At 45.6% G+C, this 21,021-nt stretch overlaps 1 protein-coding gene across 1 annotated transcript in view; it reads left to right on the forward strand.

Annotated features, from left to right (window-relative positions):
- Positions 1-21,021, forward strand: part of ATP6V1B1 (ATPase H+ transporting V1 subunit B1) — a 166,473-nt gene that overhangs the window by 138,347 nt on the left and 7,105 nt on the right. The window contains exons 6-12 of the mRNA XM_068274471.1: positions 414-553; positions 2,881-2,982; positions 6,560-6,657; positions 8,352-8,475; positions 11,295-11,445; positions 13,643-13,725; positions 15,113-15,217. Coding sequence (XP_068130572.1) covers positions 414-553; positions 2,881-2,982; positions 6,560-6,657; positions 8,352-8,475; positions 11,295-11,445; positions 13,643-13,725; positions 15,113-15,217 — 803 coding nt within the window. The remainder of the gene's footprint in view (positions 1-413; positions 554-2,880; positions 2,983-6,559; positions 6,658-8,351; positions 8,476-11,294; positions 11,446-13,642; positions 13,726-15,112; positions 15,218-21,021) is intronic.

The raw sequence follows: 21,021 nt of genomic DNA on the forward strand, positions 1-21,021 counted from the left end.
CCTTCAGTCCCCGCATGGTGATTGGCTGGCTGCAGGACTCCTGCAAACTGACTAGGAAGTGAAGGAGCAATCGCCGAGACAAGGTAATATATGCTAGATGCCAGTAATGACATCTAGTTACTATGGTTACTTAACGTTTTAGGGTATATTTTAAAACATTAAATAACCTTAGTAACAAGATGTCATTTTTGGCATCATGTATATGAACGATAAATAGCGTTTTGAAATAGAATACAATAAAACGATAAACAACGTTTTATAATACATTTATCGGCGGAACGGTGCGCCATTTTTTTTAGCCCGCACCATTTTTCCCTGTACGTATCTGACAAACAGCTTCAAGGAACAATTAAAGAATTATAATTACCATTCCTTGTACAACTCTTAAGTCATGTTATACCTCATCACTGAAGGTCAGCCGATCAACCCATACGGTAGGACGTATCCTGAGGAGATGATACAGACTGGAATCTCACCCATTGATGTGATGAACAGCATTGCTCGAGGCCAGAAGATCCCCATCTTCTCTGCAGCTGGTCTCCCCCACAATGAGGTAACACCTTCAGGAAGTCCTAGAAGGGTTCTTGGAAATGTGGTTGATGTAGATCAACCACAGAATATTTTTTCTAAATAGTCAGGAGGCAAGATAACTAAAACCAGGTATATTTACAGGATTAACCAACTCTCTATATAAACAGTGTCTTCCCTCCTGTTCTTGGCCAAGCAGAACAGGAACCAACGACCCACAACAGTATAGATAATCGGGAAAAAGATTGGCAGTGCTCAATCATTTTTTAGATCATTGCAATCTACAGGCAAAATGTATGAATATCACACAGATATTTTTGGTTAATAGTATGGTTGATCAGGAGCCGCCAAGGGGTCATAAAACTACACACTATGAAACAATATAAAAACAAAGCTAAGGATAAAATAAATTAAAAGGGGAACAAGTAATGAACTGACTCCAAGACAACACTGGACTGAATGGTCAAGTTAAATGTTTATTTATTCAGGACTATGTGTTTTGTGGAGCATAGTCACTTCTTCTCGTCAGTCACGAAAAGTAGAATCACTAATGGACACGCTGGAACACCTGTATCGACACTTCATTTTTGTACAAGACAATCACAGGTGATCATATAGGGCAGTGGTCCTCAAACTAAGGCCCGCGGGCCGAATGCGGCCCGCTTAGGCTTTTTTTACCGGTCCCCCACTTATAGATGCGGTCAGCTACATCTTTAAATATTGGTGATCCACATATAGAAAAGCAATGCTGGCACCACCCATCCACATAGAAGCCGGAAAGCAGTAATTCGCTGGTTTCCAATCAAATTCCACATCAGGTGATACTACTGTCCAATTGAACTTTAGGTTGTCACCTGGGTATGCTTCACTGTCTGGCCCGCAAAGACATCATTTTATGTATACTCCGGCCCCCCAGCAGTCTGAAGTATGTTGACCCGGCCTTCAACCCAAAACATTTGGGGAACCCTGATATAGGGTGACAAGAATCTAGCATCTATATGCAGCTTTATATTGGTGCCACTGTACTGTTCCTCCCCATCTCAGCCAGAGTACTGCTGTGCATGGGAGGTTGACAGTAAAATTGCTACACCCTGTCTTTTTAACCCTTTCCAATCCAAATTTTGGATCAACCCCCCCCCCCCCCCCCCAGCACTTACAGTTTTCTGGTGAGTGGGGGGACGTGGAGAGATCCAGCGAGTGCTGCAGTGGCGGGGATCTGGAGGGGGTCTTCACCTGTTTCCACTAGAGCAAGGAACTGACCCGTCATCAGGGGTAGGGAGGGGACTGGTCTGACACCAGCTTGTGTGCTGTAGCTCCGCCCCATTGCAGACGCACCAGCAAATTCCTATTATTACGCAGCATGGTGCCGGAGGGGATCAAAATGTCAGATGGGTGATACTGTTCCAGACTAGATCTTGCACCTAATAATGAGCCCAAATGTGCCCGTGGAATAATTTAAAATACGTGGTGTAGCGGTGGAGGATGGGGCCATCGGCAATCAAAGTGTCGGACTCAGTCTGATACTTCGATCGAAAGCATACATGTCAGACTCCCGCCCGCAAGCCAAATCTGGCCCCCAGAGCCATTACATTTGGCCCTCAAGTGGTTTCCCCACTTTGCATTATGTTTTGCCCACTCTAGACCACCAGAGAAGCTATATTGGAGGTGAAGCCCTAGATTACCGGGGAAGCCATATGGGTGAGGGAGGGAGAAAGCACTAAACACCAGGGAACTGTATAGGGGAGGGAGGGGGTCCAGCTGGAAACTTTATAAGGGAAGATGGTGCCAAATAGACATCAAAAGTGGCCCGCAACTAGGTCACTGGTGTACAATTTCGTCCAAGTTTGTATTTGAGCTTGACACCCCTGATCTAAAGGGACTGATGTTGTGCCAGATTTTATCTGCCAGCCTAGTGGCCATTTTCCCTATGTTGGATTATGTCTAACATTGGACCTAAGCTACAAAAGGCCAGTGCCGGACATAGTCATAGTCAAAAAGGATGTAGCCCAACATAGGATTGGAAAGGTAAAAAGCTCACCTGTATCACTCTCCTGACTGTCCCAATGTTTACAGAGCAACCCCTCATCCACACAGACTGTAGATTTGTCAGTTCATCATCTGGCATTTTAGTGTATCGGACAGGAGCCAAGTAGCCCCCCCTCATTTCCTCCTTGGCCAAAACTAGGCAGAAAAAAACTATTTTACTTTTTCAGGTCTATATAAGCAAGGCCTGTTTTATAGATTTGCCTGGAGCTCTTCCTTAACCTCCCTTTACCTTTTCCTTTACTGTAATATAACGTGAGAGGTGTGATGATGATGTGTCTCTCTGTGCTTTGTGCGTGACCCGTCCAGATTGCGGCTCAGATCTGCAGGCAGGCGGGGCTGGTGAAGAAGTCTAAGGACGTGATGGATTATCATGATGACAACTTTGCCATCGTCTTCGCTGCCATGGGTGTAAGTGACAACTTTCTTTTGTGCTCACATGTTAATGTTGTTACTATCTTTCCTGCTGTACTTGTGCTTTTATTTCTTCTACGTAAAGCTCTCATTTGACCTTTGCTGGAGTCCACCGTCCTCAGATCACCCTGGTGGGTGAATTACTGTTATTTACATCTGTTCCGGGCTGTACATCATTCTAGTAGCTCTATGTACTCATTGGCGACTTGATATTCCCTCCAGCAAGCCATCATTTACATAATAATGTTTCCATCTAAACGGCAGCTCAAAAAGCATGTCGTAAAAGTGTCATTTTACTTTTTATCTAGTTTGCTTTTTTTTTAATGAGTCCTGTATTATTATATAATCATATGTAATTACATTGCATACACCACCTGACACTGATCTGACATCTACACTAGAGATGTCGCGAACGGTTCGCCTGCAAACGGTTCCAGGCGAACTTTTGGGGTTCGCGTTCGCCTGCTTCAGGCAAACTTTTGCGGAAGTTCGATTCGCCCCATAATGCTCTATTGAGCAAAACTTTGACCCTCCATATCACTGTCAGCAGACACATTATTGCCAAACACACTGGTCTCACACCTGATTGAGTGAAATACACATCACTGCTGGAGGACCCACCCTCCCTCCCTCCTCCAAGCAAGGTCCTTATACCATTTGACTCAGTTGTCTGCCTACACTAATTAGTTATGGGACAGCTGCTACACACTCTGCTAGGGAGATTTTAATTAGCCTCTTGTGGGTCCCCCTCCTCCCACCTCCCATCTCCCTCCTCCCACCTCCCCTCCTCCCCACCTCCCTCCTCCAACCTCCCTCCTCCCACCTCCCTCCTCCCACCTCCTCCCACCTCCCTCATCCTCCTACCTCCTTCCACCTTCCTCCTTCCACCTCCCTCATCCTCCCACCTCCTTCCACCTCCCTCCTCCTCCCACCTCCCTCCTACCCACCTCCCCTCCTCCCACCTCCCTCCTCCTCCCACCTCCCTCCTCCCACCTCCCCTCCTCCCTCCTCCCACCTTTCTCTTGTATTGAGCATAAATGGTAAATTTTAGGCCAGCTTCAGTTACTACTGTAGTGGTACCGTGGTTAGTGTGGGAGGTGGGAGGAGGGAGGTGGGAGGAGGGAGGAGGGGAGGTGGGAGGAGGAGGGAGGTGGGAGGAGGAGGGAGGAGGAGGGAGGTGGGAGGAGGGTAAGAGGGAGGTGGGAGGAGGAGGGAGGTGGGAGGAGGGGGGTGGGAGGTGGGAGGAGGAAGGGAGCGAGGTGGGAGGAGGAGGGAGGTGGGAGGAGGAGGGTAGGAGGGAGGTGGGAGGAGGAGGGAGGTGGGAGAGGAGGGAGGTGGGAGGAGGTGGGAGGAGGAGGGAGGTGGGAGGAGGGAGTAGGGAGGTAGGGACCCACAAGAGGCTAATTAAAATCTCCCTAGCAGAGTGTGTAGCAGCTGTCCCATAACTAATTAGTGTAGGCAGACAACTGAGTCAAATGGTATAAGGACCTTGCTTGGAGGAGGGAGGGAGGGTGGGTCCTCCAGCAGTGATGTGTATTTCACTCAATCAGGTGTGCCTCCAGGTATTAGAGCTCTTGAAACATGTTTTTCTATCATTTTTCTAGCCGGTAGAATTTTTTTAAATTTTCAAAGTTCGCCTCCCATTGAAGTCTATTGCGGTTCGCGAACTTTTCCGCGAACCAAACCTTTCGCGGAGGTTCGCGAACAGGGTTCGCGAACCTAAAATCAGAGGTTCGCGACATCTCTAATCTACACTACAGTTCAGGAAACCCAAAGTATCCTTACTACGACCCTAAACTAATCCTACCACAATTGCTAACCCTAGCCTAATCTTTATCCTCACCCTAAAGTAAACCTCACCCTAGCTCTAAATCTAACCTTGCACTTAGAATACTAACCATAATCCTCACCTGAGCCCAACCCTCTTCTAAACCCTAGTCTGAACTAAAGGACAATTGCAGTGAGAGGGATATGGAGGCTGCCATATGTGTTTCCTTTTAACCACTTCCCTACCCTGGGCATTTTCCCCATTCAGCTCAGCTCTCATTACTTTGGCAATAACTTTATCAATAATTATCACAACTAAAGTAATATGTTTTTTTTTTTCAAGACAAATTAGACTTTTTGTGGCTGATATTTGTTTTTAGTAATTACCTTATTTGCCATGCATTTTGAAAGGAAAATAAGGAAAAAAGTGAAAGAATACACAATTTATTCACTTTCATACATTATATCTTAAATGTAAACAGTTCTATTGTACATTAAACCCACACATTTTATTTGTCTATCCCTCCTGTTTATTTTAACAGTTCATTTGTTTTGATAATGTATTAGATGTAACAAGTAAGTAATGTATACAATCTGCTACTGTCTTGCTCCTGGAATGTGTAATTTACACGTGTTTACTAATTAACTCTGCCATTGAATTCGCTGGGAGGAGGAGAGGGGTTTGCTGTCATTATTTTACAACTCTGTAATGATGTTATCAGGTCAGAGATAAATAAACAGTGTTGTCTAAGATTTTGTAGGGAGGAGAGTGCAGAGACTTATTTTCAAGTCATAGGGACAGCAAGTGGTTAAGCAATACCAGTTGCATGGCAGCCCTGCTGGTCTATTTGACTGCAGTAGTATCTGAATAACACCAGAAACAAGCATGCAGCTAATTTTGTCAGATCTGACTATAATGTCAGACACACCTGATCTGCTGCATGCTTGTTCAGGGTCTATTGCTAAAAGTATTAGAGGCAGGGGATTAGCAGGATAGCCAGGTAATTAGAATTGCTTTAAAATGAAACCTAACCTAACTCAACCCTCACCCTAATGTTACCTAAATCCTAATCTTTTCCTCTCCAAACATCTCACTCTTACCCAGCTGTAGTCTTATACCAACCCTCACCAAAAGTGCTGCTAACCCTCAATCAATGTCTAACATCAAACTTTCTCCACAATTGTAAACTAACTCTCACCCAAACTCCAACCTTGACCCTAAACCTTAACCAAACTCCCATCCTAAGTATTGACAGAGGATGTGCAACTAGAGGCTGCAGGTAAACTGGCAGCAATTAACGTCAACCCAGGTTCCACTGATATGAAATAATGGCTTAAAAAACACTATGGGAATGATCCAGTTCACTTTTTCTCCTAAGTTTTCTACTAGGTGATATTTTCATACATTATAAATAAATTTACAATTTTTTTTTCAGCTACTTTTTGGTACTTTTTCAATTGCAGAGTGCTGAGAAGTCATTTTAAACAGAAGAAGAAAAATGATCTCCTAGGAGAAAACTTAGGAGAAAAGGTGAACTGGATTGGGCCCTATTTTTCTAGTCTTAAGACTTTGATCCTCAAAAGTATGTTTTTTTCCTTTTGTCCCATTTATTACATCAGGCTGACCGCACTCACGTGCATCACAAAATAGTATTTTTATTAGCGATCCGCACGCATGGGGCTGGAGGAAGCCCTAGTAGGTTGTATAAAACTTTAACTTTATATCATCTCTGGTACACTTTAAAAGACTACAGAATCCTCTTACCTGGAGAACATGTTGAGTGTCAGCCATTTTGTGTGCTTGCAGGTGAACATGGAGACTGCGCGGTTCTTCAAGTCAGACTTTGAGGAGAATGGCTCCATGGACAACGTGTGCCTGTTCCTGAACCTGGCCAATGACCCAACGTGAGTACATGGAAATGATAAAGGTATTCACACATTAAAAATTAGCCACAAAATCAGGGCTTTCAAGCAGGAACCTGCCTTTAGGAATCATGGGAATAACACATTTACAGTCAGGTACTCAATCAATCAAAGTTTTACATTTACAAATTTCTGGTATTGCTTAAAAGGAAATAAATATGGCAGCCTCCATATTCTTCTCACTTCACTTGTCCTTCTATTGTTGGGAGTAGGTCCGGTTTGAAGGACAGGAAAAGCTGGATGTCATCAGCATTCCAAGAGTCCATCAGGCCATGTTTTGGGATTGAAAGACTTTTCCAAGTGGTAGCATGTATATGGTGAAAAGCAGAAGGGAAGAGATTGAGCCCTGGGGTACAACACATTTTGGTGATACAGTGCTGGATAGGAAAGAACCCAAGGAGACCCTTTGTGTTCTGCTAGCCAAGAAGCAATTGAACCACTATAGAACTAAGCCATTGGTACATCATTACTCCTGTATCCTCCTAAGCCAGATTTTATGGTCCACTGTATCAAAAGCCACCAAGATATCTAGCAAAATAGAGATGGAACACTAGCCATTCTCTCTTTGTAGATCTGTACAAGGGTTGTTTTACAGCCATGATGTTCCTTAGAAAGGGCCAAAGATGTTGTTTCCTGAGAGCCTAACCTCAAGTTGAAGATAACCAGCCTTATCAATAAGTTTCACTAGAAAGGAGAAGTTGAAAACAGGTCTGTAGCTGCTAGGTCTGGGTTGGGGAGGGTTTTTTAAGTACGGGTCTAATTACTGCATCCTTCAGAGTTGCAACAAACACCCGGTCATGCCAAGGTCCAGGATGTAGGAAGCTTGATGGATGCAGTGGAGAATGTTTGAGTTGGGTTCTCCACAAATTACTTTGATGTCCAACCATGGTGTTGGGTAGTTCTTGTGTCCGTTATTTAGCTCTACATTGGGGTTAGGTGCTGAAGACTAAATGGCAGACTGGATGGTGGAGACTTTGGGGATTTTCCACATGGTAGCATTATGCTGTAATGTATAGGTGTATATGTGTTATTTTAGTTTATTGCGCATGCTTAATGTTTTATGTACTTAAAGGATACCCGAAGTGACATGTGACATGATGAGATAGACATGTGTATGTACAGTGCTAGCACCCAAATAACTTTGCTGTGTTCCTTTTTTTCTTTTTGTCTGTCTGAAAGAGTTAAATATCAGGTATGTAAGTGTTGACTCAGTCCTGACTCAGACAGGAAGTGACTACAGTGTGACCCTCACTAATAAGAAATTACCCTTATTATCTCTTTCTTGCTCTCAGAAGCTATTTTCTGCTAGGAAAGTGTTTTATAGTTGGAATGTCTTATTAGTGAGGGTCACACTGTAGCAATTCAAGAACGGAGACTGCACACCAAAGGTTCAGCATACAACTGTATTGGAGCAGACAAAAGTGCAAAATACACACGACATGTTTCGGGCGTTGCCCTTCCTTCCTCACACTGTAGTCACTTCCTGTCAGGACTGAGTCAGCCACTTACATACCTGATATTTAACTCTTTCAGACAGAGAAAGAAAAAAAGGAACACAGCATAGTTATTAGTGTGCTAGGCACTGTACATACACATGTCTATCTCATCATGTCACTTCGGGTATCCTTTAAATCCATGCTAATGTGATATCCTTGTCTTTTATTTCTTGCGCTCAGAATTGAGAGGATTATCACGCCGCGTCTGGCGCTCACGGAAGCAGAGTACCTGGCCTATCAGTGTGAGAAGCACGTGCTGGTGATCCTGACGGATATGAGCTCCTATGCTGAAGCCCTGAGAGAGGTGACATCTCTCTCACACTGTCTCACATTCTCTGTTTTCCTTCATTTATTTTTTTGGGTGGTTTAACAGTGAGAATCCTTTCACTGAAATCTTTACATTGCTCATACCCTCTTTCCCTGAAAATAAGCCCTAGCTGGAATTTTGAGCATGCTTGAAATATAAGCCCTACCCCGAAAATAAGCCCTAGTGGAAGTTAAAGAGGAGGAAGAGGCAGGCAGTAAGTGGGGACACAGTGGTGCAGTGCTGATCGGGAACTGGTTCTGCCATCCCTGCACACAGCAAGGTTATTAGCTGTGTGCAGGGAAGACAGGGCAGGTGCCAGATCAGTACAGTAGCATACTTTCAAATCCATGAACATCACAGTACAAAGGAACAGGAAATGTTCTGCTGAGAGACACTTCCTTATAGAAATCTAAGACATCCCCTGAAAATAAGCCCTAGCACATCTTTTATAGCAAAAAATTAATATAAGACACTGTGTTATTTTCGGGGAAAGACGGGTAGGGTGGATGCCATACATTATCTCAAGTGCTAAGCACTCAGTAACCGAGCCCCTTTGCCATGATCCTTGCACAGTCTGTCATGAGTGTCCACACTACAAGCAGTCACTAAATTAGTGCAGGTGTGGAAATTGACTAATAATCCATCCTGCTTTGTGCGGTGAAGTACTCATGCAGGTGAAGGAAATACCTGCTGGATGTGCTCATAAGTGACATACAGGGGAGGGTGCAAGCAAAAGATAAAAGAAGAAAGGTAACCAGGCACATAGGCCCAGTGCACACCAAAAACCTCTAGCAGATCCGCAAAACACTAGAGGTTTTTGAAGCAGATTTCAGAGCGATTCTAGGCATGTTTAGAGAGGTTTTCTAAACATGCCTAGCGGTTTTTGGAGCGTTTTTGTGTAGCAGATTTAGTATATTGTTACAGTAAAAGCTGTTACTGAACAGTTTATGTAACAAAAACGCCTGATCTAGCATTTTTCAGAGCGGTTTGAGCTTTTCCTATACTTTACATTGAGGCAGAAACGCATCTGCAAACCGCAAAAATGCTGCAGGACCCACGTTTGCGGTTTGCTAAAAACCTCAAATCGCTGGTGTGCACCATCCCATTGAGATACATTAGCCAAGCGTTTTCACAAGCAGCAGCATTTTTTAAAACGCTACCAAAAACGCTTGGTGGTCACTAGGCCTAAGCATGTTTACTCACCTTTATTCAGGCACAGAGGCTCAGTGTCATGCCGTGTACATCATCAGAAGAGCATGCAGGTGACAGGAAAGCCAGAAATACCTGGGCTGTCTGTACTAAAACACAGACTACAGATTCCAGGCTAGAAAATGAGTGCACTTTGTGTTTATGGTTACCAGTTATTTGCATTACTGCTTCTTGACAATATTTTTATCATTATGACCAATAGTATGGCCTGGCATACGCTGCCATGCTACACCATTAACACAGCAGGGAGTATGGATGGAAAAAGTTTCTGAAAGTCTGGAAAAACCGACTTCATTATGCACAGCATTTACAAGAGCACACGTTCATTTTTACCAATATGTTTAGATATACTTTAAAGGAGTAGCACATTGGTAGAGTTCTCCTTTAAGGTTACATCCATCTAATACAGACTTTTCCCTGTAGCGGTAAATGCTAAAATAAATAAAGTCACCAAGTCCTGAATTCTAAATCATATTATACAGCATGGCAAAACGTTTGTTCCATTTGGGTTCCATTTGGTTTCATCACTTTGTTCTTTGTTTTTGTCAGAGGGGGGAGGGGCTTTAAAGAGAACTCCGGACAAGAATTGAACTTTATCCCAATCAGTAGCTAATACCCCCTTTTACATGAGAAATCTATTCCTTTTCTCAAACGGACCAATCAGGGGGGCGGCTGGTAATGGCTGATATTGTGGTGAACCCCCTCCCACAAGAAACTCTGAGTACTGAGGTACTTCTGGCAGTTTCCTGTCTGTGAACCCTGTTGCATTGTGGGAAATAGCTATTTACAGCTGTTTCCAACTGCCAAAACAGCAAGCAGCAGCTACATCACCTGCCAGCAGTAAAAATGTCACCATGTAATAAATGCCAGAATATAAATCAGGGATTTACAATATTTTACAATGGGAAAACACTGACTAAATCATTTATACATAATTATTGTAAAAATGAAGCACTTTTTTTTATTACATTATTTTCACTGGAGTTCCTCTTTAAACTCGCTTTATGCCTGGTCGAATGGATTATTTCCAACAGGTCCGATCTGATTTCTGATCGATTTTCCAATGACTTCTATAGAAAATTGATTAGAAGATCAGTCGGAGATCAGATCAGACCTGTCAGAAATTATCGATTTGAACCATCGGGCTGACAGGAAATTGCATGGTGTGTACCAGGCATTAGAATATTATTGTGCCTCATATAGGAAGAATGCCCCGGTCTTTCTGTCCCACTGACAGCGGATTCGCCAGTATTCACCAGGGGTCACCCAAACAGGAAGTGAAGAGCTAAGATAAACCGGAAAGAGATTGTAACAACTTTGTTTCTATACAGTATACTGTTAAAGTTATCCTGCTGGTTGCTGTAGAATTTTGCCTTATAGAGCCTAGGTTTTAGGTAACTTCCTGTGACTTAAGCAGTGAAATCCCTCCAGCCCCTTGCACAGTTTTATTGCAGAAGGCTGAATGTTTGTACGTTTGTTGCCCATCTCTTCTCCTTCCACCACGGAGTCTCACTCCTTCTGCTGCACTGACCATAGTGTGAAACTGGCCAAGAGTCTGGCAGATAAAGCGCAGGGCTGAGGGCATTCATGGTGTTTTGTTGTTGTAGGTGTCGGCAGCTCGGGAGGAGGTACCAGGTAGGCGTGGCTTCCCCGGATACATGTACACCGATCTGGCCACCATCTATGAGCGAGCCGGCCGAGTGGAGGGCAGAAGTGGCTCCATCACCCAGATCCCTATCCTGACCATGCCTAATGATGGTGAGTTCCTGCATCACAAACTACCCTGTCCCTGACACCTTCCTCCACAGCCGGTCACACTGTGTACTGCCTCGTAACACAGCTAATTACTGACCTCGGTCAAATCCTCCTTACACGTCAGGCTTACAGCTACATTCCAGGCCTCTTACCAGACACTTATCCGCAATATAGCTAATTATGGCTGGACAAATGCAGTGTTCTCCGTACAGGCCTTCCAAGCAAAGACCGGCACCGCCTGCACCGACTGTTAAAAACCAACCCCGCCACCATTGCCACTAAACACCAATCCTTTGCTCACTAACAATACAATGGAGAATTCTGTTTAAGTTACAGGCACGCTTATTGCAGTGGCATAACAATAGGGGATGCAGCCCGTGCACCTGCGCGGGGGGAGGGGGGGGATAGGGCGCAGCATGAGGAGAAAGCATGGGCGCACATCGGTGGGGAGGGGGACAGTCCTTCCCCCTCCCTCGCCTCGGGCTCTCCCTTCAGTGCTCCCCTCCAGTATCTATTAGCGGCAGCGGCAGGATCACATACCTTCATGCGTTCCACTGCTCCACAGTTCCTCTCTCTAGGGGCTTGATTCACAAAAGCGTGCTAACACTTAGTGCGTAAAGCTTTACGCGCGCAAACAAATGACTTCGCGTGAAGTCAATAGTTTGCGCGCGTAAAGTTTTGCGCGCATTACATCACGTGCAAACCAGCTTAGCACGGGCGTGCTAAGCATACACTCTAATAGGTTAGCTTGCAAAGTGCGTAGTTGTCACGTGCAAAGCGCACTTTTTGTGCATACAGCGTAACTAAAACTTTGCACGTCCAACACGCACGCAAAATGGCTTGCACGCATGTTTGCACATGCAAAGCTTTTAGGCGTGATAACTCAGTTATCACTGTTTTGTGAATCAAGCCCCAAGTGTCTGATGCTACTTCCTGTTTAAACAGGACGTAGCGTGAGGTACTTAGAGATCAGAACCTCCGCGGTGGATGGAGGTATGTATTGCTGCTGCTGCCACTGATAGATGCTGGAGGGGAGTGCTGAGGGGAGAGCCAGAGGTGATGTGTGGCCAGCCTCTCCCCTCATCATGATGCGACCCCTCTGGCCCCCCAAAACGGCCCTGAACGGGCCGGGGGGGCATCCAAATGTTTGCAGGGAGGCCCGGTGATTTCTAGTTATGCCCCTGGCTTATTGACATTCAAATCTTTGCACTATCTGGGCCCTGGATGCCTGAAGGACTTGTTGCAACTGCATCACCCCCCCCCCCACACACACACACACACAATCTTAGATCAAAGGATGTAATACCTTGCTCCCCCCCCCCCCCCGGATCCACCTCAAAACCTATGGAGACAGAGCCTTCTGTCATGCTTCCCCTACACTTTGGAACTCCCTGCCGCACCCAATCAAGACAGCTCCATCCCTCCAACCAATTAAGTCCAAACTGAAAAGCCACCTGTCTTGTCTAGCATTTATGAACACCTACTGTATCTCTGTAACACAGTTGATCTTAGACATATGCGTTTTGAGTACTATGGGAGAAAAGCGCTTTACAAATGTTATTGTATTGTATGGTATGTAACAACATGCCTCCCAAATGTTTGCAATAAGAAAAAGGGACACCTTTAACCACGCCTATGTCACACCCCGAATCACACATACTACAATAAATTCATCAGTAAAAACATGTAGTTTTATAATTCCAGCCCCACTGGATATTTCTATAATCATTAGTTTTCCTTCATATTAACATTTGAAAATCAAAAATATATCAAGTTAAAGTTGGGAATATAGTTTATAATTCAGTAAACACATTTTTCTGGAGAAACATAAATATTGTTACACAGATCTGTACGTCGGTCCTGATTCTGAAAGGAAAAAAAAGAGACAGTGGGATTTGGCTCCCATTTGGCTTTTTCCAGTCAGATTCAAAGCACCTGAGATCTGCAGCCACCTAGGGTGCAATCAATAGGCCACTCTAGAGCTTTAGGTAGTCTTGTCCAAGTTCCCCTAGCTGATTGGGTAACTGGCTCCAGCCAGAAATCAAACCCTGGTCTCCTGTGTCAAAGGTGGTATATTTAACCAGTACACTTATAAATATGGCAGACAGCCCTCCATATCCCCCTCACTTCAGATGTCCATTTATGCATCACAGGAGTGTTTACATTTTATGACCATTTTCTCCACGGCCTATTCCTTCAGACATCACTCACCCTATTCCTGACTTAACTGGATTCATCACTGAAGGACAGATCTACGTAGACCGACAGCTGCACAACAGACAGGTGAGCTTATGTCTTTGGAGTTATGAACTGATTTTCCCAGCTAATGCTACTGAACTTGTTCATCTCATGCGTAACAAATGTTTTAGCAGAAGTGTAATTCTTGGAGGTAGTGACAGGTATCTGCCAGGGGTGACCTTAGGCATGTGCCATCTGTGCCTGTGTACAGGGCCACTATTCCCAGGGGGGCCACCACATGCGCTTGGGGCCTGTTTCCACTACACGCACATTCTGGATGTAGAAAAACTCCAATGAATTCCTATGGGCGTGTTTCCACTAAACGCAATTTTTCTGATGCAGATTTTCCCATAGAAATTCATTAGAGTCAGTTTACTGCATCCAGAATCCACGTGTAGTGGAAACAGGCCCTTACTGAGGGACGACCTGGTCACTATGACTGCACCTGCCACTGTCATTGCCTCAGGTCACTGCAGCGCAGGCAGCAGAACACAGTGACACCGCGTCCGTGTGCCAGCACCTGTGTGCGTCACTAGTAAAGGCACTGCCTGCAGCCTAGTCGCTGGGAGGTTCTCCCAATAAGCCCCGCCCCCGGGAGCATGGAGAAAGGACGCCACATGCTGAGACACACACACACATGAGTATATGAACCATGTGGTGTATAAGGTGGATGCTTACCGCATTTCCTTGCATAACCCCAGCTTAGTGTGTAAATGCAGAGTATAGCACAGCAGAAGCTGTGCTCTCACCTCTCCTCTGGAGTCCAGTGCTGTGCTTCCACCTGACTGCTCAACGCTGGGCCTAGTGCTAAGCATCTCCTACCGCACGTAGTGTGATTACACGCGGCATGAGGAAAGTGAGGTGCCAGCACTAGAGGGAGCAGGAGACAGGCAGGATAGTTGCACAGGCACAGCCATGGACTCCAGTGGAGAGGTGAGAGCACAGCTTCTGCTGCACTATACTCTGCATCTACACACTGGGCTGGGGGAGTGCAGGAGGGGGAGGAGGGGGCAGATAGTGGTGCAAGGGGACATAAGGAGGCACAGGGGGACAGAAGGAGGCACACAAGGGACAGGAGGAAGCATGGGGGACAGAGGGAGGCACAGGGTAACAGAAGGAGGCATAAAGCCAGAAGGAATCACAAAGTGGGACAGAAGGAGGCACACAGAGGGAAAGAAAGAGGCACAAAGAAGGACGTAAGGAGGCACAAAGGTAGACAGAGGGTGGCACAATGGGGGAAAGAAGGAGGCACAGGATAACAGAAGGAGGTAGAGGAGAACTGAAAGAGGCACATGGAGACAGAAGAAGGCACAAAAAGAGACAGTATCTAGCATGTGTACATCAGTCTCTGATGCCTTAACCATCTCCTTCCTTATTGGTTGTGTAGTAATGAAGTTGAAGAACACGACATTCAACATATACTTTATTGCAGATCTATCCCCCCATCAACGTGCTCCCATCACTGTCCCGTCTCATGAAGTCCGCCATCGGAGAAGGGATGACGCGCAAAGACCATGGTGACGTCTCCAACCAACTGGTAGGTGCAGTTCTGGTCCAACATTATTAGTTAAACTGTAGTATAGTAAAGCAACCACAAGATGTCACTGTCTGCAAAATGATGCAATGATCTCTATGGTATTGTGATTTCCTGTATTCATTCTGGGTTCCTCTCTGTTCTAAGTAAGCTGATGGTTGTGTATGATATATCTCTGCATTTTTTTCTCCAGTAAAGAGCTCTAACTTGTTGTACTGAATGCCTATCTGTATGTACAGACCACTCTGCTCCATCATCACAGCCACTGGCCTCTCTCTCACCCAGCTTTCTGTACAGCCAGAGAGGAGACAGAGATCCAAAACTCAAAATTCTGAAGCCTAATTAAAACCCAAAACTGAACACAGCAAATTCTAGCATCAGAGTAAGCAAATATAAAAAGTATGTAAAGCGCTGGACAGAATAACTGCTCTTCCTGGACCAGACTGTATACAGCCTGCTTACAGTCCTTATCATGCTACAGCTGGTGGGCGGGTCACTCAGGGATGACCATGTGACCCACAAAGTAGGAAGCACAGTAGACATATCTCCCAACTTTTTGAGTTGAGATAGAGCATAGGTATCGAACTCCAGGCCTGGAGGGCCAGATCCATGCCAGTGGACTGAGAAAGAGAGGAAGGTGTTCTACCTGATAGACCACACCTTTCCTGATTCAGACCCATCATTTAATTTAAGCTGTGTCATAAATGTGTGAGGACCTCGGCCCTCGAAGGACCATTTTGACATCCCTGAGATAGAGGGACACTTTAAGACACACCCCTGCCACACCTCTAACCACACCCCCACCACACCCCTCACCGTGCTTAGCACACAGAATTCAGAATCAAAAGATGTAGTTTTACCATTCAAACCACCGATCCTTTTTATCATCATGATATTTCTTATTTTTAAATGTTAAAAGGAAGGAAAACTATCAATTAAAATGATGGGAATGGGGTTTAGAGTCAGCCTTGGGTAGAACCCGGTAAAACCGGTAAATAACCGGCCAGTCGGTGCCAATCGTCCAACCGGTACACCACTCCTGATTTCCAAGCACACAATTCGAAATAAGGACATTGCACTCAGTAACCAGCAACAAGCTGTACTGGAGCTTAGTGTACACGCTACATGTTTCGGGTAGAGCCATTTTTCAGGTGTGTACAAATAGGTGCCCATGTGTACAATATTAACCTTTACAGTAACAGTAGTAATGCACAATTAGGTAAAAAAATGCACAATATTAAGCTTCTATTTCATGTTAAAGTGACACTGAAGCGAAAAAAAAAATTATATAATGAATTGGTTGTGTAGTACGGATAATTAATAGAACATTAGTGGCAAAGAAAAGTCTCATATTTTTGTTTTCAGTTATATTGTTTTGTTTTTTTTTACATCGCATCATTCTCTAATATTTGCAATTAACACACTACTCAGCATTCTAAATGATTTTACAGAGCAGGCCAGCAAACGTTTGAACTTTACTCTGCAGAAAAAACAAAATACAGTGACTGACACTTGAGATAATAAGCTTCAGAAAACAGAGCTCTCTGCGACTTTCAAAGTCGTTTGGCTCAATTGCTCTTTTGCATAGATAACAACGGGAGTTTCTTAACCACTTAAGGACCGCCCCCCAGCCGATGGGCGGCGGCAAAGTCCAGGCCTAAACAACCGCAATACGCCCATCGGCAGGGGCCACTGCGGGCGTGGTTATGCGGCGATCGCGTCATTCGTGACGCGAACAGCCACCGGCGACTGGCTCCACCCCCTTCGTGCTGTAACCTGCCGGCCGTTTGGAAGCGCCGGCGGGTTACTAGCACCCGGATCACCGCATGTACTTAGTATAATAGGCTTTGTAATGTATACAAAGCCTATTATACTGGCTGTCTCCTGCCCTGGTGGTCCCAGTGTCCGAGGGACCACCAGGGCAGGCTGCAGCCACCCTAGTCTGCACCAAGCACAGTGATCCTGCCCCCCCTTCCCTCTGATCGCCCCCAGCACCCCTCAGACCCCCCCCTACCCACCCCCCAGACCCCTGTTTGCACCCAATCACCCCCCTAATCACCCATCAATCACTCCCTGTCACTTTCTGTCAACGCTATTTTTTTTAACCCTAAACTGCCCCCTGCTCCCTCCTGATCACCCCTCCACCCCTCAAATTCTCCCCAGACCCCCCCCCCCCTGTGTACTGTATGCATCTATCCCCCCTGATCACCTGCCGATCACCTGTCAATCACACATTAATCACCCATCAATCACCCCCCTGTCATTGCCACCCATCAATCAGCCCCTAACCTGCCCCTTGCGGGCAATCTGATCACCCACCCACACCAATAGATCGCCCGCAGATCCGACATCAGATCACCTTCCAAGTGCAGTGTTTACATCTGTTCTCTACTCTAAACACCCACTAATTACCCATCAATCAACCATCAATCACCCCCTATCACCACCTGTCACTGTTACCCATCAGATCAGACCCTAATCTGCCCCTTGCGGGCACCCAATCACCCGCCTACATGCTCAGATTGCCCTCAGACCCCCCCCTTATCAATTCGCCAGTGCAATATTTACATCTGTTCTTCCCTGTAATAACCCACTGATCACCTGTCAATCACCTGTCAATGAATCACCCCCTGTCACTGCCACCCATCAATTACCCCCTGTCACTGCCACCAATCAATCAGCCCCTAACCTGCCCCTTGCGGGCAATCTGATCACCCACCCACACCAATAGATCGCCCGCAGATCCGACGTCAGATCACCTTCCAAGTGCAGTGTTTACATCTGCTCTCTACCCTAAACACCCACTAATTATCCATCAATCACCCATCAATCACCCCCTATCACCACCTGTCACTGTTACCCATCAGATCAGACCATAATCTGCCCCTTGCGGGCACCCAATCACCCGCCCACACACTCAGATTGCCCTCAGACCCCCCCTTATCAATTCGCCAGTGCAATATTCACATCTGTTCTTCGCTGTAATAACCCACTGATCACCTGTCAATCACCTGTCAATCACCCATCAATCACCCCCTGTCACTGCCACCCATCAATCACCCCATGTCACTGCCACCCATCAATCAGCCCCAAATGTGCCCCTTGCGAGCAATCTGATCACCTACCCACACCAATAGATCGCCCGCAGATCCGACATCAGATCACCTCCCAAGTGCAGTGTTTACATCTGTTCTCTCCTCTAAACACCCACTAATTACCCATCAATCACTCCCTATCACCACCTGTCACTGTTACCCATCAGAATAGACCATAATCTGCCCCTTGTGGGCACCCAATCACCCGCCCCACACGCTCAAATTGCCCTCAGACCCCCCCTTACCAATTCGCCAGTACAATACTTACATCTGTTCTTCCCTGTAATAACCCACTGATCACCTGTCAATCACCTATCAATCACCCATCAATCACCCCCTGTCACTGCCACCCATCAATCACCCCCTGTCACTGCCACCCATCAATCAGCCCCTAACCTGCCCCTTGCGGGCAATCTGATCACCCACCCACACCATCAGATTGCCCCAGACCTACCCTCAGATCACCTCCAAAGTGCATTGTTTACATCTGTTCTGCCATCTAATCACCCACTGATCACCCATCAATCAGCCCCTGTCACTTACCCATCAGATTAGACCCTAATCTGCCCCTAGGGCACCCAATCACCCGCCCACACCCTCAGAACGCCCTTAGACCCCAGCCCTGATCACCTCGCCAGTGCATTGCTTGCATCTATTTCCCCCGTCTAATCACACCTTGAGACACCCATCAATCACCTCCTGTCACCACCTGTCACCCCCTAGCACACCTACCCATCAGATTAGGCCCTAATTTGCCCCGTGTGGGCTCTTGATCACTCAGCCAAACCCTCAGACCCCCTTCCGATCACCTCCCCAGTGCATTGATTGTATCTATTTTCCCCTCTAACCACCCCCTGAGACACCCATCAATCACCTCCTGTCACCCCCCTAGCACTCCTATCCATCAGATCAGGCCCAATACAACCTGTCATCTAAGAGGCCACCCTGCTTATGACCGGTTCCACAAAATTTGCCCCCTCATAGACCACCTGTCATCAAAATTTGCAGATGCTTATACCCCTGAACAGTCATTTTGAGAAATGTGGTTTCCCGACTACTCACGGTTTTGGGCCCGTAAAATGCCAGGGCAGTATAGGAACCCCACAAGTGACCCCATTTTAGAAAAAAGACACCCCAAGGTATTCTGTTAGGTGTATGACGAGTTCATAGAAGATTTTATTTTTTGTCAACGGTTAGCGGAAATTGATTTTTATTGTTTTTTTTCACAAAGTGTCATTTTTCACTAACTTGTGACAAAAAATTTTTTCTATGAACTCACCATACACCTATCTGAATACCTTGGGGTGTCTTCTTTCTAAAATGGGGTCACTTGTGGGGTTCCTCTACTGCCCTGGCATTTTAGGGGCCCTAAACCGTGAGGAGTAGTCTAGAAAACAAATGCCTCAAAATGACCTGTGAATAGGACGTTGGGCCCCTTAGCGCACCTAGGCTGCAAAAAAGTGTCACACGTGTGGTATCGCCGTACTCAGGAGAAGTAGTATAATGTGTTTTGTGGTGTATTTTTACACATACCCATGCTGGGTGGGAGAAATCTCTCTGTAAATGGACAATTGTGTTTAAAAAAAATCAAAAATGTGTCATTTACAGAGATATTTCTCCCACCCAGCATGGTTATATGTAAAAATACACCACAAAACACATTATACTACTTCTCCTGAGTACGGCGGTACCACATGTGTGACACTTTTTTGCACCCTAACTGCGCTAAGGGGCCCAAAGTCCAATGAGTACCTTTAGGATTTCAAGGGTCATTTTGCGGCATTTGGTTTCAAGACTACTCCTCACGGTTTAGGGCCCCTAAAATGCCAGGACAGTATAGGAACCCCACAAGTGACCCCATTTTAGAAAGAAGACACCCCAAGGTATTCTGTTAGGTGTATGATGAGTTCATAGAAGATTTTATTTTTTGTCACAAGTTAGCGGAAATTGATTTGTATTGTTTTTTTTTCACAAAGTGTCATTTTCCGCTAACTTGTGACAAAAAAAAATCTTCTATGAACTCACCATACTCCTAACAGAATACCTTGGGGTGTCTTCTTTCTAAAATTGGGTCACTTGTAGGGTTCCTATACTGCCCTGGCATTTTAGGGGCCCTAAACCGTGAGGAGTAGTCTAGAATCCAAATGCCTCAAAATGACCTGTGAAATGACCATTTTTTTGCACCCTAAGTGCGCTAAGGGGCCCAAAGTCCAATGAGTACCTTTAGGATTTCACAGGTCGTTTTGCGACATTTGGTTTCAAGACTACTCCTCACTGTTTAGGGCCCCTAAAATGCCAGGGCAGTATAGGAACCCCACAAATGACCCCATTTTAGAAAGAAGAAACCCCAAAGTATTCCGTTAGGAGTATGGTGAGTTCATAGACGATTTTATTTTTTGATGACAAAAACACAATTAAAATCAATTTCCGCTAACTTGTGACAAAAAAAAAACTTCTATGAACTCACCATACTCCTAACGGAATATCTTGGGGTGTCTTCTTTCTAAAATGGGGTCATTTGTGGGGTTCCTATACTGCCCTGGCATTTTAGGGGCCCTAAACCGTGAGGAGTAGTCTTGAAACCAAATGTCGCAAAGTGACCTGTGAAATCCTGAAGGTGCTCATTGGACTTTGGGCCCCTTAGCGCACTTAGGGTGCAAAAAAGTGCCACACATGTAGTATTGCCGTACTCAGGAGAAGTAGTATAATGTG

Source organism: Hyperolius riggenbachi, chromosome 1, assembly GCF_040937935.1.
Source record: "Hyperolius riggenbachi isolate aHypRig1 chromosome 1, aHypRig1.pri, whole genome shotgun sequence".
Classification (NCBI taxonomy): Eukaryota; Metazoa; Chordata; class Amphibia; order Anura; family Hyperoliidae; genus Hyperolius; species Hyperolius riggenbachi.